The 22,897-nt window shown below is 58.9% G+C and overlaps 1 protein-coding gene across 11 annotated transcripts in view; it reads left to right on the top strand.

Moving 5' to 3' along the window:
- ANK1 (ankyrin 1) overlaps window positions 1–22,448 on the top strand; it is a 238,122-nt gene extending 215,674 nt beyond the window's left edge. For 3 of the 11 annotated variants that reach the window (XM_070459728.1, XM_020876352.2, XM_070459732.1), the window contains 6 exons: window positions 3,384–3,942; window positions 6,769–7,006; window positions 12,034–12,117; window positions 13,033–13,173; window positions 13,394–13,527; window positions 20,025–22,448. In XM_070459728.1, coding sequence (XP_070315829.1) covers window positions 3,384–3,942; window positions 6,769–7,006; window positions 12,034–12,117; window positions 13,033–13,173; window positions 13,394–13,492 — 1,121 coding nt within the window. In that variant the 3' untranslated portion in view covers window positions 13,493–13,527; window positions 20,025–22,448. Of the gene's footprint in view, window positions 1–3,383; window positions 3,943–6,768; window positions 7,007–10,680; window positions 11,065–12,033; window positions 12,118–13,032; window positions 13,174–13,393; window positions 13,528–20,024 lie in introns of those variants that run through there. The other 8 variants (XM_070459735.1, XM_070459734.1, XM_070459731.1 and 5 more) reach the window with 7 other exon arrangements.
- Window positions 22,449–22,897: the final 449 nt, after the last annotated feature.

Raw genomic sequence — 22,897 nt, 5'->3', positions numbered from 1 at the left:
GTATTGGCAAATAATCATCTGATATAGGACTTGTATCCACAATATATAAAGAACTCTCAAAACTCAATAATAACAACCCAAGCATTAGGATGAGCAGAAGACTTTAAGTTAACCAAGAAGACAGACAGATGGCAAACAAGCACACAAAAAGATGCTCAGCATCATTAGGCATCAGGGAAATACAAATTAAAACTATTGATGTAAGGAGGTACACTACACATCTGTAAGAAGAGCTCGAGTGGAAAAGACTGACCATACCAAGTGTCAAGGAGGATACGGGAACCTGGGACCCCCCATGCACTGCTGGTGGGAATGTAAATGGGACTGTCACTTTGCAAAAAAGCTTTGGTTATTTCTTTAAAAGTTAAAGATATCCCTACAGTGTGACCTAGCCATTCAGCAAAAATAATGGATGAACTGTCAATACATGCAACAACTTGGATGAAATTAAGCTGAGTAAAAAAAAAAAAAAAAGACGCAAAGATTCCACACTGTATTGCTCCATTTAGATAAAATTCTGGCAAATGAAACTAATGTACAGTGACAGGAAGCAGATTAGTGGTTACCTGGGAGCAGGGTGGCAGAAGGAAGGACTGCAACGAAGCCTGAGGAAACCTTTCAGGGGTGATGAATGGCCCCCTCGTCACTGTGCTGATGGTTTGTTTCATGGGTGTTTCCCTGTGTCCGAAATTATCAGATTATCTACTTTAAATGCATGCATTTAGGGCTTCCTCCATGGCTCACGGAGTGATAAAGAGTCCATCTGCCAACCTAGGGGACACGGGTTCAATCCCTGGTCCAGGAAGAGCCCACTTGCCGCATAGCAGCTACGTCCGTGTGCCGTAACTCCTGAGCCTTTGCTCTATAGCCTGGGAGCTGCGATTCCTGAGCCCACATGCCTCAGCTGCCGAAACCTGCACACCCTGAAGCCCGTGCTCCACAACAAGAGAAGCCAGCACAATGAGAAGCCCTCGCTCGGTAACTAGAGAGTAATCCCCATCGCCCCAACTAGAGAAGAGGCTTCACAGCAATGAAGACCCAGCACAGCCAAATAAATTTATATATAATGTGCATTTATCATAGGCCAATTGTACCTCCATGAAGCTATCTTTAAAATACTGTATTGGCGAAATTTAGAACCACTCTGTGTCCATCCAGCAAGTTGCTGAATCTCTCATTTCCTCATCTATAAGGTGGGAGTAATGTTGTGACAAATAAAATTAACACATTGGATACATTTTCATGAGAGAGAACTCAATCAGTAATGGTAATAATGGAATAATGCTTTCAAGAATAATAACAAGAAGAAAACTAATTACATGATTCTTAAACGGCCTGCTCACCTCTACCTGCAGAGATTTCTGTGGAGGGTCGGAAGGCCGTGGCCCTGGTTTCCCAGTTCGGTCATAATCTCACATGTGATGACTTGGTGTCACTATCCGACGCACGCGTGTCCCCCACCCTCCGCCTTGTCCCTCCCAGTTTGGCCAGAGCTGGGGGTCTCCCTTGGTCCCTGTCACTGCACAGCCCTCCCGCCAGCCCACACCACCCCAGACATCATGGTTTCTTCCTCCTTCTCCTAATTTGGGAACGCAAAACCACGTAGATGTGTAGGAGTCTTGTAGATCAGACAGCAGGAAGCCTCCCGTGGGAGATTACGAGAGTCAAGCACGTAGCTTGGTTGCCCGCCACCTTGCACACCTGTCCTTGTTCGCCGTTGCCGTTTCACGACTTACGGGCGAGGTCATCCATCCTGGCTCCTGCATCTCTCCTGTATCTGAAGGCTCCGCCCTGGGACAGGCTCCTTGTCTGCAGAGTGGACAGTCCCGGGAACCAGCCCGGGAGATTGTGGGGCAGGTTCAGAGGTGGAGGATCTAGGTGAGCTGGAGTCGTTGGGAAAACGTCGTGAAAGAAAGAGGACGAAGAGAACCTCTCCGTGTGTGTGCGTGTGTGCACGCGTGCATGTGTGTCTGCCTGTGTGTTTATTGTCCCCAACCCTTTGGCACGTACGGTACCTGCCACGGAAGCAGACCTCAGTGTGTGTCGGTGGGAGAAGTGAGTGCATGAGGACAGTGAGCTCTGTCAGAAGTCTGGCAGCTGGAGGGCAGGAGCTGAGGCCCAGCTGGGCGTGAGGTGGGCCGGTCTGCCCAGGAGAGGGGCCGGAAGCCTGGACGCAGTGGAGCAGTAGAAGTGGGGGAGAAGCGTCGGGATGGAGAGTGTGGACACTGGGTTAGGGGCCTCTCTGGGCTCCTGGGAAGGGCCCCTGGGGGCCCTGCAGGGCAGCCGCACCCATGCCGCAGGTCCCTTTGGGCTCTGCCGGATCTTCAGAGTTTGTGGGCACACGCATGCTCCTGGGGGCCCCAGACTAGCTGGACCCAGTGGAGGATCTTGGCTTCTAACCTTTCCCCGGCCAGTGGATGAGCACTGGCTCCAAAGGGAGGGCAGCGATCCCCTCCCTCACCGCAGTTAGAGGAGGGCTGAGGCTCCTAACACACACACCGATCTCACACTCACACCTGCCGCCCCCTCAGTTTCCTCCTCAGGTCTGCACACCAGACCCAACCAGGAAACTGTCAGAGGTCGGGGTCCCGGCGCGTCCCCAGGGACCAGGCTGCTGCATCAAGGGCCTGGGCCCTCCGGCTCCCCGCCCGCGGGCTCACGGCTGACCTGGCCAGAGCAGCCAGACTTCCAAGGGAGCGGTGATGTGCCTGGGACCTCCTGGGCCCTCTAACCCAGCCTCCCGCTGTTAACCCCGAAGGACCCCACCCCCACCCCCACCGATGCCACTTTAGACCCTTCCCAGTTCCTGGAATCCATACGCCGCTGCTTGCAGACGGCTGACCCCATCTTCAACCTCCTTGGGGTTTCCCGTTTGACCACCGCGCCGAGGTCTGCGGATGCTCTCTGTACACGCCAGACTCCCCTCCCCCAGCCAGGGCACAGTCACCCACAATGGTTCTGGGGTTGCCCCCCTCCCTTGGAGATGCCTCCCTAACAGAGCCCCCTCCCCCGAGAGCTGTGCCCAGGGGACATGGGTGCAACGAGAGTGCAGCCCCTCCTTCCGCGCGACTGTCGGAAGGCTCTGGCGCAAGCCTTTGGATCAAGGCGTCTTGATCCCTGCTCTGGACTCGGAAGAGCAAGCGTTCCATCCTCTTCTCTTGGCGTCCAGCTCCCACCCCCGGCTTGCCCCGCGCCCTGCGCCCCAGAGCCTTGTCCTCTTGCCCATGTGTCTGGGCAGCAGCCGCAAGGCTTGGTCAGCCCCGCCCCGGAATGCGCATGCCCGATCGTGGCCGAGCCTGTGCGCGCGAGTGAGTGGCCCTGCACGTGCGCGCGTGTGACGGAGGGCGCCGCTGGAGCACGTCGTCCTCTGTCTGCCCATCCAGGTTACTCGTCGCTGCAGGACGAGCTGCTGTCCCCCGCCTCCCTGCACTACGCGCTCCCCTCTCCGCTGCGCGCGGACCAGTACTGGAACGAGGTGGCCGTCCTAGACGCCATCCCCTTGGCGGGCACGGAGCATGACGCCCTGCTGGAGATGTCTGACATGCAGGTGTGGTCCGCGGGCCTCACGCCCTCGCTGGTCACTGCTGAGGACTCCTCTCTGGAGTGCAGCAAGGCCGAGGACTCGGACGCCACCGGGCACGAGTGGAAGCTGGAGGGGGCGCTCTCCGAGGGACCCCGGGGCCCCACGCTGGGCTCTCTGGACCTCGTGGAGGACGACACGGTGGATTCAGATGCCACAAATGGCCTTATCGATTTGCTTGACCAGGAGGAAGGTCAGAGGTCAGAAGAGAAGCTGCCAGGTCATGAGAGGCAGGAGGACTCGACAGGTGCAGGGCAGGACTCAGAGCGTGAAGTGTCTCTTGTTTCAGGCCAGCAGACGGTACACGCCCGCCTCTCAGAAATCCCCACCGTGAGTTGGGCGACGGACTCGAGCGAGGACAGGTAAGGGCAAGGGCTGGGCTGCCGGGCGGGGTGCCTTTTGCCATCCCGGGCTGCCGGGGGGGGGGGGGGGGGTCCTGTGCCTAGCAGTGAGTAAGGGGAAACTTTTATATGCTGCTGCCCCCCAAACCTTGTGTGCCAAACGCCCTGGAGGAAATAATTCAGTAAGGTGCCAGCTCGCCCTGCGCCTCCCAGCTGGCACGCAGGCCTCTGTGTTGTGATAAAGAGTGGAGCTGCGTCTGCAAAGGTCAGTTGTTCCCTGCCCCGCCCCCCAACTCTTGTGCAGCCCCCAGGAGAGAGGCTGGGGGTGTTGGGATGGGGAGAGCGATTGTCAGGCTGGGACAAGCCACGGCCCTGGCAGCACAGCAGAGCTGGAGGCCCTGGGCCCCAGTCACTGCTCTATGTCGATGGTTGAAAGCAAACCATAATTGGAAGCCTGGAAGCTCCAGGGCCCAGGCGAGTGGGTGGGCAGTCACAGGGCCTGCATGTGACGGAGCTGATAAGGCTGCCCTGTCTAGTTACACCTCTTCGGAGGAGTGAGGCCAATTGGGTTCATCTGAGCGGGACAGAGCTTCAGCCGTTGAAGATGGTTCCTCTCCTGGGTAGCTCCTGGCCGCGCTTCCTGCCGTAAGAAGGCCTGGGACCCGGCCAGGCTGGCAGTGCAGGCGGAAGGGCCTCGTGCGCCTCAGTGGACACGGAGTGTCCAGGGCACATCCATGCGATGCACAGCCCGCCGCACCCTGGCGCTTGGGCTAAGTGCAGAGGGGTCTTGGGGCGAGAGCGAAACAGACAGACGAGTGACAGGTATCACCGTGGCCTCTGGGGCTGGCCCAGGAAAGGCGTGACTGAGGCCCAAAGCCGTTTAGGAGACAAGGTAGCCGGGAATCATTCAGTGCCCCAGATGAACCCTTTGATTCGTGAGAATTAGGCAGGCTGAGCGGTGAGGATCCAAGGTGAAATTCGGCCTCCCAAGCATCTGCAGTGGCCCTTTGCTCAACAAGCACGGATTGGATGCCCATGTGTGCTGGCCACTGCCCCGCTGTGACAGCAGCATCCCTAGACAGGGACCAGGGGCCTGGCGGCCAAGCCTCAGAGCATGACCGGCGGGCTCTGTGACCTGGGCCAACCCTCCCGTGGGGACAGATGGATTTCATTCATTCACGCGACAGTGTATTGAGGCCAGCTGTGTGCCCGGCCCCTGTGCAAATGCCTCCAAGCCAGGGATGTGGCCTTGAGCAAAAAGACAGTCGCCACCCGCAAGACATGTATGTTCTTGTGCAGCAGTCCCCAACCTTTTTTGGCACCAAGGACCGATTTCGTGGAAGACCGTTTTTCCACGAACAGGGTTGGGAGGGATGGTTTGGGGATGATTCAAGGGCATTGCATTTATTGAGCCCTTTATTTCTATTATGATTACATCAGCTCCACCTCAGATCATCGGGCACTGGGATCCCAGAGGTGGGGGAACCCCTGTTCTGGGGGGGAAGCTGACAATAAACAGATAAAGTAAATGGAATGGAAACTAATTTTAAAAAAGAAATGCTTGTCAGTGCTAAGTGCTGAAAAGAAAAAATAAAGCAGGAAAGAAAAAGAAGGAAAAAAGAGGAAAAGGGGGTGATTGGAATTATAGAGAAGGCAGCCAGGGATGCCTGAGAGTGACTTGGAAGAAAGATGTCAAGGAATTCAGGTGACGAGCCCTGTGAGCATCTGAGCGGAGGTGCCCTCAGAGGCCCTGTTGGTGCAAAGGCCTCGGAGCAGAGCACACCCACCGCATTCCAGGGACATCGAGGAGCTGACTGCGCCCGGAGCAGGGTGATCAGGGAGGTGGTGGGGCCCGACACGGCAGGCCTTGGGGTCATAGAAGGACTGTGGTGCTTCCTGGGTGGGATGGAGAATCGTCAGAGGGTTTTGAGCAGAGATTCGAGGTGATGTGGCCATAGCTGGACACGGCCAGGGGTAGCGGCAGGAAGACGAGCTGCAGGAAAGAGTCCACGGTGATGTGGACCCAGATGGTTGGCCAGGAGTAGTCGTGCTCGGGATGTATTTTTGCAAGTTGAATCCCAAGGATTTGCTGGCAAATAAGATGTAGTGATTGAGAGAAAGAGGGGTGTCCAAGTGGACACGGGTGTCCTTGAGCTGACACCTGAAGGACGCAGGGTGCTGTCTACTGCAGGGTGGGGAGACGGCTGGAACAGGCCTGGGGAGGAGCCCCTCAGTGAGGACTTGAGCCCCCGAGATGCCCATCAGAGGCCTCCAGGACAGGTGTCGAGGAGGCCGTCAGACACACAGGCCTGCAGCTCCGGGGACCCGCCAGTGGGCTTAAAGCCATGGGCTGAATGACCTCATCTGGGAAGTGGGGATAGACAGAGAGGTCTGAGAACTGAGCCTGGGCCCTTCCAGGGTCAGATGCCGGGGGAAGTTAGGAGGAGACATGAAGGACACAGAAGGAACAGCCAGCGGGGGAGGGAGGAGCAGGCACGTGTGTCCCTGAGGCCGTGGAAGAGCCTGCTTTGAGGGGGCAGGGGGGTCATCTGACCAGCTGAGCGCTGGCATGAGTACTGTGGTGTGGGAGCAACGTGGGGAGGGGGGCTGGACACGGGTGTGGGGACCCCTGATGACCCGATCATCATGGGGCCTCAGGAGCGGAGCCGTCCACTCAGAGGACAGGGCCCAGCGGCACTGGTGTCCGCGTCTGTCTGAACAGGCAGATGCTGTGTGATGGGTCACACCTTCCCAGCCTCCAGAGGGCAGGGCAGGCTCCGGATGGGGAGGACCCCTGAGAGTGGAGGCTGGGGGTGACCGGTGTCCTCGGGCTCTTCCCGGGGGCAGGGTGCACGACTGGGATGCGGAAGGCTCCATCGTCTCCTACCTGCAAGAGGCCGCACATGGCTCCTGGCTGGAGGAGGCCCTGCTTGGCCCACGCTCATTCCAGAGAACGGTCAGCGGCTCTCCGGAGCTCGAGGAGGGCCCAGGGCCTGCAGCTGAGCTGTCCGAGGCTGACAGGGAGCAGAGACCACCCAGCCCCCAAGAGTGGATGCAGGAGGCTGGCAGCACCTTCTCCCTCGAGGTAAAGGCGGGCGCCCTGGGGCAGGGCCTCCCTGACACTCCACTCGGAGGACCAGGGCCCCTGGTGTCAGATCCCTGCCGGGAGTGGTTTCTGTCTTTCAAGGTTGGGGTGGTGGCTCCTCTTTCTGTCTGCCCACCTGTCGGCCTCCGTGACCCTTCTGAGGGCAGGGAGGGGCTCTCCTTGATGGGGGTCCAGAGACTCCCAAGCACACCTATGGTGCCCCCTTCCCACTCCCCACTGCCGGCTGCCCTTCATACGCCCAAGGTGGTCACAGGATCAGAGAGGGGCCTTGTAGCTGTTGTTCAGCCGCTAAGTTGAGTCCAACTCTTTGCGACCCCACGCACTGCAGCACGCCAGGCTTCCCTGTCCTTCACTGTCTCTCCCAGAGCTTGCTCAAACTCATGTCCACTGAGTCGGTGATGCCATCCAACCACCTCATCCTCTGTTGCCCCCTTCTCCTTTTGCCTTCCATCTTTCCCAGCATCAGGGTCTTTGGAGAGCTGGTTTTGTTTGTTTTCTTTCTCCATCATGTTTTAGGAAGAAGGGCTTAGAACCCAGAGGCCTGGCCACTGGGCTGACTTGGGTCTACCTTGTCTTTGGGGCCAAGGACCAGCTACTTTCCTCCAGGCCTCTGGGTTCCCCTGTGTAAAGGAGGCAGAGAAAGGATTGCTGCCAGGGTTCCCTGGGTTCTGTGCCCACACGGGTGGACCCCCGTGGGGACAGGCTGGGACGGGGTGGGGGGGCAACCCCCGCACAGGCTCTGGCCTCCACCCTCCCTTCAGTCACCCCCACTTATTTTATTTATTCCCTTTGTCTTGACTCCCCATTTCCATGGACATCTGTTTCAATGTATTTTTTGAAATCTTTTTGTATTTGGAAAAATTACAAATAGATACAAAACCAGATAGGATAGCCTATCAGCTTCAAGCGCACACATACTTCCCCCAACGTTGTCTGGAAACTAATCCCAGGTGTCTTATGATCTTGCATGCATGCTCAGTCGCTTCACTCATGTCTGACTCTTTGCGACCCCATGGACGGTAGCCCGCCAGGCTCCTCTGTCCATGGGGATTCCCCAGGCAAGAATACTGGAGTGGGTTGCCATGCCCTCCTCCAGGGGATCTTCCCGACCCAGGGATCCATCCCTCCTCTCTTACCTCTCCTGCATTGGCAGGCGGGTTCTTTACCATTAGTGCCACTTGAGAAGCCACTTATGATCGTGACATCTTTTTTTTTTTGTAATAGTTTTATTTATTTATTTACTCTTGGCTGCGCTGGGTCTTCGTTGCTTGGCGCGGGCTTTCCCCTGGTTGCGACGATCGGGGGCCGCTCTTCCTTGTGGTGCGGGCAGGCTCCTCACCGCAGTGGCCTCTCTTGTTGCTGAGCACAGGGCTCCAGGCGTGCGGGCTTCAGTCGTTGCCGCTCACGGGCCCTGGATCTCCGGCTCAGCCATTGTGGCACGCTGGGTTTAGTGGCTCCGCGGCACGTGGAATCTTCCTGAACCAGGGATTGAACCCATGCCCCCGGCACTGGCAGGTGCATGCTTATCCACAGAGCCACCAGGAACATCCTTGACATCTTTTCTAATTTGTGTTTGTATAGAGTGTGACTCACTGCTCTGTAAACACGTATCGACGCTTTCAGCACACGCATAGCCTGTGCTCCGCGCCTCCCCGGTCCCTCTTCCTCCATGGGCACATGTCCTTTTCCACCCTCCGCTTCACTGCCGGCTTCTCCCCCTGCCCCTGTCCCAGCCCGAGCCTCGCAGGCACCTCTGAGGACCCCAGGACCAGGCGGGCTCCACCATGGGCCTCGGGCTGCTGGCTGCCAAGAGGTGCCAGGAATTAAACAAGGTTTTATTTAGAAGGCGTCCCTGCCAAGGACATGCCTCCGATGGCCGGGCCGCTGCACCCGTTTTTAACCCCAGGCCACCCCATGCGTTCTTGATGGTCGGACTGCACCCACTTCTGCCACTCCTGGTCGTGCACACTTGTCCCAAAGCACCGGGCCCACCCCCCAACCCTGGGTCGGTGGCCCCCACCGCGAGTCCTGGGGACGACACCGCACAGGAGCCGCTCCGTGCCCGGCTTCGTGGGGCGGGTGAGGACTGGAGAGAAAGCAGGATCCTGGAGAAGCAAGCCCTCCAGGGTCACTGTGCCCAGCTGCCCCGTTTACAGATGAGGAAAGTGAGTCCCAGGAGGCTTGGCGTCAGGGCGGGGAGAGTCCCGGACCTCCTGGTCCTGGGTCCCAGGAGTGGGCAGGGCCCGTGCCGCCCCGTCTAGGGCGGATGGGAGGTTTGGCGAACTGTCTCCTCACGGTCTCCTGGGGCCCCAGGGGATGATCAAGAGGCCTGCTGAAGGTGACAGCGTGCAGAGCACCTGTTGACTGGTATTTCCAGAGAGCCTCAACGCACAGAGGGGCTGGGGGGTGGTTACTGTAACTAGGGACCTAACCTGGAAGGCAGCCAGCCCTTCTCTTCAGCCCGGTGGGCAGCATCTGACCTTGGGCTCCCGGCCCAGGCTTGGACCCAGGGCTCCGGGGTCCCCTGCACGCACCGCGTCTTCGTCCTCGGCGCGCCTGTGTTGCGATGGGACAAGTCATTAATCTCTCTGTGCCTCCGTTGCCCTCGCGTGAGGGACATGGGAACTCCAGAGACACGACAGTGTTAATGTAACCCAGTTGATGTGTGGAAGGGCATGCAGAGCCCCGCCTGGGCAGCGGGCCGCGTGGCGTGAGGGCCGGCACGGTCCCTAGCGGTGGGTGGGCTCACAACCCACCCCTCGTCTTGATGGCTGGGAAACCAAGGCCCAGAGGAGTGCCCCCCCCCCCCCCCCCCCCCGCCCAGCCCCGCTAGGCCTCCAGCCACCCCACTAGACCTCTGCAGGGTCGGGGTGCCAGTCCTGATCCTGGTTCTTCCCGCCATGCCTGCTGCTGCCCAGAGAGGAGCCGCCCCGTCCCAGAAACGGGACTCCTTTGAGCCTCAGCTGCTGGGCTGCCTTGGGGAGCCAGGCCTGCAGAGGCGAATTGCAGGCGCCTGGTTTCTGCCCCTGGTGCTGCCAGCCCCGCCTGGGGAACAGCCGTGAAGGAGAGGTCTTAAACAGACACACCAGGGACCCGCTTGCATTTAGGGTGGCTGTGCTGCCTAAGGCGGGGGCTGGGGGGCCACCAAGGGCCGCGGGGCTCATGAAATCGCATGGGCTCCCAAGGCCCCCACCACCTGTGCTGAACGCCTGCGCTCCTGGGGCTGACCACTCACCCCGGAGGGTGCTATTTTTGAAACAAACCCTGCAGCCTCCAGGGTGTTAGCCGGCCCCACCCCACGTGCAAGCTGGTGGACGTCCCCATGGTCCTGGCGGTAGCCACCCAGGAAACACACCAGGAACCGCATTCTGCAGATGTCTGAGTTTTTCCCCCAGTCCTGAACGGGACCCTTTTCCTGGGCATGGCTAAAGCTGCCTCTGGCTAGCACAGGGGCGGGCTCTCGGGGGTGGGGACGGGGGCGGCGTCTCTCACAGCGCCCTTTAACACGCACGTCCGGTGCCCGGGAGGCGCACACCTGCCGGCTTCCCTCTGGCCCCGCCGGACAGCCTGGGGCAGCTGGCTCGGGAGCTAGAATTACTGGGGCCTGACGTCAGCCAGTCCAGGGGCAGAGGCGGGCGCTCAGCCGGGCGGGCACTTGGGCGGCAGTTCCACCGTGGGGGCCTTGCAGCCTCCCGCAAGCGCTGCAGAGAATGGAGTGGGTCCCGGGGGGCCTCCGGAGTCCCCGGGGAGAATGAGCGGCTGGCCCCGCCGCCCTGGCTCCGCAGGCCCTGGAGGCCTGGGCTGGTGAGCAGTCAAGGATGTGGACCTTCGTCACCCAGCTCCTGGTCACCCTGGTGCTGCTGGGCTTCTTCCTGGTCAGCTGCCAGAATGTGGCGCACATTGTCCGGGGCTCCCTGGGCTTTGTGCTCAAGCACATCCATCAGGAGCTAGACAAGGAGCTGGGGGAAAGTGAGGGGCTGAGCGACGACGAGGAGACCATCTCCACCAGGGTGGTCCGGCGCCGGGTCCTCCTGAAGGTAACCCAGGCTGGGGGGGCGCGGGAGGCGCCAGTCCGGATGCCCTGCGGGAAGAGAGGTCAGGCGGCCTGGCTGCGGGGGGCGCTGGGCACGTGCAGGCCCGGAGCTGGGCGGCACTTCCTCGCCCTCCCCACTCCCTGTCCCCCACGATGGCCGAGAAGGCACCGCTCTGGGACTCAGGAGGTTGGCCCTCCGCCTGCTTCTGTCCACAGCCAGCTCAGGGAAGCAGCAAGACCCCCCGCCCTGGGGCGCGGGCGTCTGTGGCCGGGGCGTTCTTCCCCTGAAAGTGCCAGCGGAGTAGACATCAGGGTCTCCCTCTCCCAGGAGCATCATCAATCTGCATCATCGAGGCCCCTGTTTGGCCCACTCCGGGGCGTGATGGCAGGGATCCGTCACTCGGTGCTCCTGTGAGCCTGGGCTCCCCTCCCGACCTCAGGCCCAGGGCCCCCGGGGGTGCCCCTCCCCCGCCACGGCCTCAACTTGGAGCAGCCGCTGGCCAGTCCGACTCACTTCTTGCTGAGTTGCGGTTTCCTGCCAGGGTGGGGTCTCACCAGACTCTGGCTGCTGCTGCTACTGCTACCTTATTTCCTTACTGGGCTTCCCTCACAGCTCAGTTGGTAAACAATCAGCCTGCAATGCAGGAGACCCTGGTTCAATTCCTGGGTCGGAAAGATCTGCTGGAGAAGGGATAGGCTGCCCACTCCAGTATTCTTGGGCTTCTCTTGTGTGGCTCAGCTGGTAAAGACTCTGCCCGCAATGCGGGAGACCCAGGTTCGATCCCTGGGTTGGGAAGATCCCCTGGAGAAGGGACCCGCTACCCACTCCAGTATGGCCTGGAGAACTCCACGGACTATATAGTCTACGGGGCTGCAAAGACTCGGATGAGACGGAGCGACTTTCACTTCCTCTTTCTTTCCATCCTTATCTCCACTTATCCATCTCGAGTTTTCTCCCTGCCTCTGATTCCAGGGGAATGAGCTTCAGAATATTCCAGGGGAGCAGGTGACGGAGGAGCATTTCACGGATGAGCAGGGCAACGTCGTCACCAAGAAGGTGAGTGCAGAGGGCGCTGGGCTCACCCTCAGCGTCTTGCTGCCGCCCTAACAGTGGGGTAAGCCCAGCTCAGATGGGATGGTTTGGGTACCTGCCGCAGTTCCAGACGTGGCGGTCCTTACTTTGCCTGATTCGGCCTGAGCTCAGCTGGGGCGGCCGTGTTCCAGAAGGACGGGGCCCTGTGGATGCAGCCCATACCTAGTCCTGTGACCCCTGGCCCTGAAAACAGCTGCGTGACAGCAGTACGGGGGGGTCCCCACAGGGCTTCCTGAGATAAAAAGGATGTGAGAACGCATGGGGCTGGCAGCAGGTCTCCACCAGGAGCCGCGATTCTGCCGGACAAGCGCTGTGCTGGGTGCGGGCGGGGGCTGACCGGTGTGGCTCCGGTGCACACACTCGGTCGGAGCAGGGCCTGGTCTCCCCTTTTGCATGAGGAGCTCCAGGCTTGTGCATGTTCTCACCTTCCCACTCCTTGCACGTGGTCGGTGCAGAGCAGACAGTCATTGGCATATTCAGATGTGTGAATAGGGAACAGATAGTTGCAGGGACAGACACGCCCTCCCTGTCAGCGGCTCACCGTCATGCAGGGAAGAGAGACAGTGTAAACGTTCGTCACACAGCAGCAGGCAGAATGGACCCCATGGGCTAGAGATGGAAGTCATGGGGTCAGACCCACTCATCTATGAGCCCCGCCGAGAACCCCCCCACCCCCACCGCAAATTCCAGGCCTTCTGAGAACGCCCAGTGCGGGCTCCCCACCCAACCAGGGGGGTCAGAGGCCACCCCTGACCTTGACCACAGGGAAGGGCACCTGGGGTCACAGCCCGCGTCCACCCCCCCACCCCCTGCACTCCGGGACCTGCCCCTTTTCAAGCTTCCCCCAGCCCCCTCCTACCCTCCCTCTCATTCTTCCAGATCGTCCGCAAAGTCGTTCGCCAGATAGACCCTTCCGGACCCGATGACACGCCGGAGCTCGAGGAGGTGATTTCCGAGGGGCCCCCGGAGGACCCTAGTGAGATGGAGGCGGACATTGATTCCTTTATGACTCACGCCAAGGTACTGCCGGGGCCGCGGCCTCCCAGGCCCTCGCTCTTCCGAGGGGCCGGCCCGTGACCTCCACTGCCCCTGCGCCAGCCCGCCTGGGCCTCTCCTCTCACCTGTCTGCCGGCTCCCCCTCGAGCTTCCCGCCGCCTCCGTAGGGTGCCCGTCCTCTCTGACCTTCCCGCCGTCTCTCTGTGTGATCTGTCCTGCCTTCTGTCTGAACTGCTGTCTCCAGGTGGAGCTGAGAGGAAGTGGCCTGCAGCCGGACCTGATAGAGGGCAGGAAGGGGGCTCAGATAGTGAAGCGGGCCAGCCTCAAAAGGGGGAAGCAGTGAACTCCAGCCCCTCCTGTGGAATGGCCTCTTTGGAGGTAACACGGGCATCGGTCTTTTCTGCATGGCCCGGTCTCCCGCTGCCACCCCCCCTCCAACAACCTCCGCCAAGGCGGCTCATTTTGCATCCCCATCTTTCCTCCAACCCCCGCCTCTCCCAGCATGAAGTGGGAGGACCAGGCACGGCTGTGGTCTCCAAGCTCGGACTCCCGCTTACTAACGGTGCCTTCTGAGCTGTTTCCTCCTCGAGAGAACCGTCACAGCCTCTGCTGACCCGTTCCTCGGGAGTGCAGAAACAGATGTGGGACACGTGCTTCCCTAAGTGAGAAGCACTGGGTGCATCTCCGTACGATCGTTATTCTGGAAGCCCAGCCCAGCAAGGGAGCCTGGGGTGGGGTGGGAGGCAGGACCCCGGAGGGTGCAGTGGGGTCCGCTAGCTGTGAGGTTTCAGCGCACGTGCCCAGGAAGATCGGGGAGAGGATTGGAACCCAGCTGTACCTTGAACCAGGAATCCAAGGCTTCCATCCTCCTTGGTGTTTTCTGAAGCATGTGACTTCCTGGCTTTCTAGGAAGAGGCAAAGTTAACCACAGGAGGCTGTAGGGGCGACGGGTGGGGGGTGCCGGGGCGTGGTGTGCAGTGCGGGAGGGACGGAGGCCGTGAAGACGCGGCGAAGGCGCTCCAGTGGGCTGCGCAGTGCGGGGCGGGGGCGGGGCTTCACGGTCCGCTGGGACCTGCGTCCTCCCTGACGGGTCCTGTACTGAGCTGCCCCGAGGCCCTTCGCTGTGCCCAGCTCGGATCAGCTCAGTGCCGGGCGCGTCGGGGTGGGAGTCGGCCGGAAGCAGGAAGCACGTGGCCCCAGCGCCTGCGCGCGCACGCACCGGGCTGTTGTCACTTACACCCGCTGGGCCTGGCTCTGGGCCCGAGGCCAGCAGGCTCGCTTTCTGCACTTGGCAAAAAAAAAAAAAAAAACCGCAGGGCCGCTGTCTCCCAAGCCCCCAGAAGTGCTGACTCTGGGCTTCCCTCAGCACTTGGAGGGGGGAAAAAAAAGTCTGGCCCATCCAGTCATAGGATAAAATTAGACCTGACTTCTCAGCAGCTTAAGGAGGTCACCACGTTAACCCCCACACTGCCAGGGTCCCAGCAGGCTGCTGGTTTAGAGCATCGGCTGTGGTCAGTCCTGGAAATGATCCAGAGGTGCAAATACTTTGAGAAAGCAGAGTGGAAGGCAGAGGACACTCTTGGGCCTTATTTTTCTTAGGGCAGTGACGTTTGGCTCAGGTTCTGCTGCTGTTCCCAAACAGGAGAGAGGTGGCCCAGACCGCAGGCCAGGGGAAGGACGGAACCTAGACGTTCGGAAATTTTTTTCTGTAGATCTGCAAAGTGACTGAACCCCGCCACACACACATACACACACACACTTGGGAGATGCAGGTCCAACGCCACCTGGCGTGGGTGGCAGGGTGCAGAGTGGCCTGGCTACCGCAGAGGGATGAGGCTTCTGCCTGGAAGAGGTCAGGGAAGTCTGTGGGGCGGGAGCCTGTGTGCAGGAGGCTCCTGTCTGGTCCCCAGAGCCCAGGGGACAGCCTGCAAGGCTCTACCCCCTGAGCAAGACAGAGTGCAGACAAGACGGGGAAGGGGCTGAGGGCGCTCAGTCCTTCCTGCTTTGCTACCTGCCACTTGCAAGCTTACACAGGCCCCGGGGTTCCTGGATTCCAAATAATTGCTAACTTGCACAGTTGCCTACTAGTTACAGTACATGTAACCCCCAAATCCAGCACACCCACGCTTCCCTCCCATGGCCTTTCAGGGACGTGCCGGTAGTAAAGCAGTGGGTCCCCTGCGGGCCTGTTCCCAGTGGAGGTCGAACAAGGCGACCGTCTCTCTGTCCCTGTTTCAGATCACACTCAGATCCAGCGTCCTTTTGGTGTCTATTTAGTGTCACTTTTTTTTTTTTTTTTGCATCTTTGTGCTGTTGGTGGGTGATTTCGCTATTATAAATAGCCCTGCTGTCTGGTGTCGCTAAGAGCAGCAGGGCTGTGATGGGCTGTGTGGAGGAAATCCGTGTGTTAGATGAGCTTCATTCAGTCATGAGTTAAAGCTCTGCAGGACACTAGTTCAGTATTAATAATGCAACAATATCCAGTTGACCCTTGAACAACTTGGGACTTAGGGGGCGCTGACCCTCCAGGCAGTTGAAAATCTCAGCACTGTTCTGTCTGCCTAAAAAACAAAGGCTTTGATGAATGACTCGCCCCCGGGGCAGGAAGCTGGAACAGTCTGGATAGAATCCTGGGTTCAAACCCTGGTTCTTTCAACTCTATGTGGTGTGATCTGTAATCCGATACGAACTTGTCCCCACCCTCAGTTCGTCTAAAGATCCTGTGAAATGAAAATGCAAGTACTGTATTTATTGAAAAAGAGAGCCAATGTACAAGTGGGTCCGTGCAGTTCAAACCCATATTGTTCAAGGGTCAGTGGTACATTAAATATGTTGTCTTTGATCAGAAATACACAGGGTTGTGTGTTTATAGTTTGAAAAACATGTCACGACCAGAGGCTGGCAGGAACCCTGAGCGGCACTTTGCTGGGGAGCAATGGTCAAGGCCTGGCTAATTCAGGGGTCCTGGCGACTCGAGAGAACATGCCTCCTGCAGACAATGAGAACTGACTGAGAGAGAGTGGAAGCTGGGCAGGGGTCCAGGGTCCAGGCCTGGCTCCTCCTGCTCCGCAAGCTTCCGTCTCCTACTGGGAGGATGAAATTACTCTCTGAATGCGTGTCACTCCGGTGCTGTTGTTGTTTAGCCACTAAGGCGTGTCCGACTCTTTGCAACCCCGTGGACTATATAGCCCAGCAGGCTTCTCTGTCCATGGGATTTCCCAGACAAGAATACTGGAGTGGGTTGCCATTTCCTTCTAGGCTTAAAAATAACCATGGGAACCGTGAGGGCGACTGTGAGGAGTAAGGAGAATCCAGGGTGTATCCTGGCACTCAACCAACGGCAGGTCTTACGTGCAGCGTGACCCAGGCGGGTCAGCTGACCTCTCCAAGCCTCAGGTGCCCCAGCGTCTTCCTCTTGTAGGGTGGTTATGGTGATCTATGGGTTTACGTTCATGAAAGGGTTTTCTAAATTGTCCAGTCCCAGTCCACTGATCCTCAAAGTGCCGCCCACATCCCTGTGGCACCCTCATCTGGGCGCCTGGTGACAGAGCAGACTCCTGGCCCTGCCCAGCACTTCTGAACCACCATCCTGGGGCTCAGGATTGGGGCAAAAGCTCCAGTGATTTTGTTGCAGACTGAAGAGTGGGTTAGTAGGACCCATTCTGATTTTTCTTCCCAAACCGCCCAGAGATCCTGTGGCACAGTTGTAGACTTGACTCCTAAAAGGTGAGCTGAGATGAGACAGCGACAGTTTGTTCAAAGCAGTGGAACAGCCCAGAGGGCAGAACACCCTGATCCCTGGTGCCCACTGCATTTCCGCACCTATCCCCCCTGCCCTTGGGAAGGATTTTGCATGAGTTCTGGCAGGTCGGGGAGGGCACTTTCTAGTCATATTGCAGGAGCTAGATAGTTGCTGTGGAGACAAGCCTGGTCAGTGTGCAGCAGGCAGGAAGCAGCTGGTGGGTTTTGCTCCAGGTCCAAGAATCAGGGTGTCAGCACTGCCAGGGCACAGCAGGGAGCAGGCAGCCTGTGCCCTCTAGTTTAGAGGTGCCCAGCTGGGTGCTGGGCAGTGCCACGCATGCGATAGCTGTTGCTTTTTTTGTTTCCTTTTTCAAGAGACACTTTTCATTCAGACACAGTAGTTGCCAAGTTTTGTGTTAGCTCTGACTAAAGAGAGCATTTTAATAGTAAGTAACTGTTAGCCACTTCAATTGTGTCTGACTCTTTGCGACCCGGCACTACACTCCTCTGTCCATGGGATTCTCCAGGCAAGAATACTGGAGTGGGTTGCCATTTCCTTCTCTAGGGGATCTTCTTGACCCTGGGATGGAACCCAGGTCTCCTGTATTGCAGGCAGATTCTTTACTGTCTGAGCTACCAGGGAAGCCCAGAATATTTTAATAAATGAAAGTTAACCTATAAAGAACCCACCTGCCAGTGCAGGAGGCCTAAGAGACTCGGGTTTGATCCCTGGGTCGGGAAGATCCCCTGGAGAAGGGAATGGCCACCCACTCCAGTGTTCTTGCCTGGAGAATCCCATGGACAGAGGAGCCTGGCAGGCTACAGTCCATGGGATGGCAACGAGTCGGACACGACGAAAGCATCTTAGCACAGCACAGTCTCCGTAGGAGGTGGGAAGGAGGGCTGAGGTCCTGTTTACTTTCCTCTTTTAAGTGACAGTCCACTCTCACCCCCAGCCTCCGCAGGTATATTGGGCTATGGGAGACAGGAGATACCCCCAGATGCTGGCAGGGGTAGGGGCCAGTGACACAGAGAAATGACATGAGGGAAAGAGCCTGACCTGCCCAGCCACTTGGAGCTGCAGGAGGCTGTTGGCTTAGTGTTTTGGGGGTGAGACCTTTCTGGATGGGCATCCAGGGCAGTGGTGAGCAGAGATCCGCACTCCCTGGCCACCGCTGCCACTGCCAGCCGGTCCCAACGCCTCCTGGAGCTGAGCTCACCCAGAGACAGGAAGAGCGGTTACCCCAGAATCATCCCTCTCCGCGTTGAACCTTATCCTCTGCTCCGTGTCAGGGCCGAACAGTGGGAGGAGGATCCTAGCTTGTCTTCCCCAGGCTCAGGATTCTGTAAGGTCTCTTACGAGAGGCATGCACAGCGCTAGGGTAGGCGCTCTGGCGCCCGAGGGAAGGGTATGTACATGCGTGCTCAGTCACTTCAGCCGTGTCCGACTCTTTGCGACCCCAAGAACCCGAGTCTCTTACATCTCCTGCATTGGGAGGCAGGTTCTTTACTCCTGGCACCACCTGGGAAGCCCCCCACAGGAAGAGTTAAGGCTGGCTACTGCCCTCAGAGTGTTGATACTCCAGCCAGGGAGGTAAGCAGATGAGAGACAGGACAGATAGGACAGAGTGTTTCTGGATCCCGACCACAGCGGCATCCAGTACAGCTTAGGGTCCCGAGCGCTTCCTAGATGCTGTCCAGCATCACAAGAGTTAAACGAGCTGCGTCCTCCTCCTCGCCTCGTTTTACAGCAGGGGAAACCGAGTCCCCGACAGTATAAGTAGCTTGACCGAGACTACAAAGCAGGAAACGGGCAGAGGCAGGATATGAGTGCAGGCAACCTGGCTTCAGAGTTCATGCTCTCAGCCAGACTGTTTGTTACATGCCAGGCTGTGACACAAGAGGCAAGAGAGAAGGGGAGCTGGAGTTTTCAGGAGGGCTTCCTGGAGGAGAGGGCTGGAGGGCAATGGGCCGAACTTCAGCCTAGAGGAAACTGGATGGTGTCCTTGACAGAGGAGCCGAGGTCAAAGGCAGGCAGCAGCGGGCACGGGGCTTCAGACTCCGAGGAGGTGGCTTCGCTAACAGGGACACGGGCCGTGGTGGAGGGGTCCCTTCCAGGGCGACAGCTCGCTCACGCCATAGCGGCAGCAGGCCTGGCTTTTCAGTCTGGCGAGGAGCTTAACCCTGCTCTCCATCCTGGGGAGCTGCTTGGGGCTGAGCTGCACTTGGTCACCTCCAAGCCTCCTCCCCAGCCCTGGCTCCTGTAGGGCCCACCCACGATGACGAGCTCCCCGCCTGGAGACAGCTGTGCCTCAGATGAGTTTCTGCCTTTCTGTATCACTTCCAGCCCCGCCTAGGAGGCTGTCAGCACCTCTTCATGTTAAATTCCTACAGATAGAACCCTGGGTGGCAGATCCCGCAAACATGGAGTTTTACGTGCGCCCCGCCCCAGGCTGGAAGACGAAGCCCCACAGGGAGGCAGGGGAGCCACGTGGCTGTGACTTGTAGGCTGCAGAGTTCAACTTCACCCGGCAGGCACAGCTGCCGTCTTCCAGTCTGATACACCTCGTCTCCTGGGGAGAAGGCCTCTGGTTTTCAAAGGCCCCTAGACCCCAGTCGAGGCTGTCCATCCACAAGACAATGGGGAGAGGAGCCAGAGGCCGCTGACAAATAGAGTCGTGGACAGAACCAGAGCGGCACTGAGGTCCCTTGAGGCCACGAGCTCCCGAGGTGACGCCTGCTCCGTGCAGCCTGGCACACAGGAGACATCCGTGCCCGCTGGCTAGACTGAACGAGCCAGGGCAGTGCCGACCAGCCCGGCCCCTCTCCTGGGTGCTGGGTACACGGGGGGCCTCTCCCCAGGTGACTGTGCCATCCAGGGAACTCATCCAAGGGCATGGAGCCTGTGGCAGCCTCTGGGTCCGGAAGCGGGGCAGCTGGGGTTTCAGGAAGGTCCCCGCCAGGCTCAGCACCTTGCAGCTCCTGCCTTGCTTGGGGAGGCCGCTTTTCCTGATTCACTCCTGCCCTGGGGCCGCCAGTGCAAAAGCTCAGGATGGTGGGTTGTTTTTTTTTTTTTTCCTTTTCTGCGGGTTGCGCCTCTTCTAAGGGACCCCTTCTGTCTGTGTGTCCCCCAGGATCACACCTCGACACCCAACCCTTGAACTCCACACACTCTGCCACGCATCCAGGAGGAGAGCTGGCCCGGAGGCCCGGCGCACGCGTCCCTGGAGGCTGACGGCATGACCTCCGTAAGGGACTTCCTTTAGTCACCTATTCGCATGAACGACTGTAGACGCATGACCTACAGTCTTCAGTCCTGCCTCTAGCGACGGTGGATCCCTGTGGGGAATGTGGATGGAAGCAGCAAGAGGGGGTGTGCAGAGAGAGAGGGACGCAGAACGCGCAGGAGAGCGCCGAAGGCAACAGCAAAACAAGGGCTCTTTGTGGCTGGGATGAGATATTTTTTTAAATCATTTCAATTTCGACTTGTTACAGGGTACTTTTTTTTTTTTCCCCCAACCTCATTCTGTAGGAAATCCATGTGAGCTTCCTGGAAAGGGAAAAAAAAAAAAGCTTCCTGGAAAGGGGAAAAAAAAGAAAACTAGACATGAAATCAGTCCCACACCTTTAATCCCTTGCCCTCATCTGCCAGCCTTCCACACCCACACACCTCCATGCTCCATGTGTGACCATCCTTGCCGGTGGACCGAACCTTCCAGAACCTTCCAGAATGCGCTACACGGCATCAGGACACACAAACACGCCCGCACATGCACACCTCTCCCCTCCGCTCAGTATATACACAGATTTTACTGTGATGTCCGAGGCTGTATAGACTCTCCTGTGGATAAACTGGAATTTTTTTTATGTTGTCTCTCTCTCTCTCTGCTAGTATTAATCATCTTCCAATGGAAAATCATTATCTTCAGAATGCATTCGGGGGTTCCTTGTGTCAGGGACTTAAGAATCTGAGGTGAGGACCCCCAGGCTTAGCTGTAGGGCTCCAAGGGAGCCAGCGCCCCATCCGGAAGGGTCTTTGCTCTCAGCTGGGGGAGGGCCGATGGCTGTCCCAGGATTGCACCAGCATGTTCAGTAGAGAAGAGGTTTTCTATACCTTCAAGCACTTACATCCTAGTCTGTGTTCAAAGTGTAAACTGTACAGTAATCAAGCCTTGTGTATATGGAAAACAATAAATACTATGCAAATCAATAGAAACACTTCAGCAGTATGTACAGAGCACTCACAAACAGCTCAGCTGAGGACTCCAGGCTGCGGGAGAAGGAACCCTGCAGGCTTTCAGTGCAACAGGAAGGAAGGGCATAGGGCTCGCGAATGCGGACCTGCCCAGGTCTTAGGTCAGCCGCCACCCGAGGTCTCCCGGAGCGAACTCGGTGCTCTAAGTCCAGGCAGCCGGCGGGATGGGGGGTGGTCTGGGCTGGGCAGTCAAGGTGCCCCCGCACCACCCCTCCGGCCTCCTGGAGAGGCAGCGCGGGGGGTGGGGCGCGGGCGGAGCGCAGGGGGACAGACGGCTGACCACCTGGAGGCCCCAGCCAGGAAGGAGACCCTCCCGGCCCAGGGCTCCCCCGCCGTCAGGGCAGCAAGGAGACGAAGTTCCTCGCCTCGGTGCCATCAGGGAAGAGCCTTAAAGTTACACCAGAGCCCCCGACCCGCGGCAGAGGGAGGCCCGAATCAGCACAACGCGCCCGCCCCGCGGCGCCCTCCAGGCCGGGAGAGCCTGCAGGCTCTTCTCGCCCGCCCAAGGGCCACACTGTGTGTGGATGTCCGGTCACCGTCCTCCCCGCCGCTCTGCCGAGGTGTCCTCCGAACACATCCGAACCTTCCAAGTAGCACAGAAGCTCCCTCGACGGCAGAGCGCGCCCCCCACCCCCCAGCGCCCCCGACCCCGGCCGGGCCCAGAGCACACGTGTTCCCGTGGGCCCCGGCGGGGTCGGGGTCGGCCCGGCCTCCAAGGGGCGCGAGGGGAGAGGGAGCCCCCCGAGCGCGCGGGGCGGCGCGCAGAGCATCCTGGCCGCCGCCAGCCTCACCCCTCGCCCGGCCCCGGCGCCCCCACCCCCCAGCGCCCCCGGCCGGCTAGACTCGCTGAAGGCCAAGGAAGACAGGCGCGGGGCCGCCTCCCGCCGCCATCGGCCCCCGCCTCGCCCCGGCGCCCCGACCCGGTAGCCCCCGTAGAGCCCCGGCCCCGGCCCGGCTGCGCTTTGGCCCCTCTCTCTGTCTGGCTTCGCTGCTTGGCCCGCCGGCCCCGGCCCTCGGCGGCATGCCGCGTCCGCTGCTAGTAGGAGCTTGTAGGGGAGGGGTTTGGGGTCGCCACACGATGCCTAGAGAATGCTGCAGTCTGCACCTTAGACGCTTTTTAGAAGTTTTGGAATTACCTTGATTTTTTAAAATTGTTATGAAAATGATTCTTTTCTTGACTCTTCCACACGGCTCTGTTCTCTGGAGGGAATCTCCCCCCTACCCACCCCTCTCTGATGTATAGACCATTCTCCCTACACCAGCTGAACAAATGTCAAAATTAATAAAGAAATCGATTATGGCACTGGCTTGCTCTCTCCTTCCGGCTCATCTTTAGGGAGTTGGGGGTGGGGGGTAGCGGGGCTGGAGGAGTCTGGGGGTGATCAGTCTGCAGGGAGGCCTGCACCCCCCCCCCCCCCCCCCGCCCACCTTCTGGAAACATGGGCAGCCCCTTAATCAGAACCACCCCTTCTAGGAGAGGGCCCCCACACCACCCTCCAGATGATAGGGCAGATTGCTGTCCCACCCATAAGGACCATGAGATGGGGGCAAGTCCAAGATCTTTGGAGAGGGGGCAGAGGGAACCACAAACACCAAAGTAGGTGGGTAAGCCCACAGCGGGCGTACACTTAAGGGGGACCCGCAGCACTCCCTGTGAAGGTGTCTGACCCCTGCATTCAGTGCCAGAGTTCAAGAACTTCCAACAAAATCACTCTGATCCTAACTAGTTCCTAACACTTCCTGCAAGGCTAG

This window comes from Odocoileus virginianus, chromosome 32 (genome assembly GCF_023699985.2).
Source record: "Odocoileus virginianus isolate 20LAN1187 ecotype Illinois chromosome 32, Ovbor_1.2, whole genome shotgun sequence".
Taxonomy (NCBI): Eukaryota; Metazoa; Chordata; class Mammalia; order Artiodactyla; family Cervidae; genus Odocoileus; species Odocoileus virginianus.
Note: the sequence above shows the minus strand (reverse complement) of the source record. Positions and strands in the feature narration are given on the sequence as shown.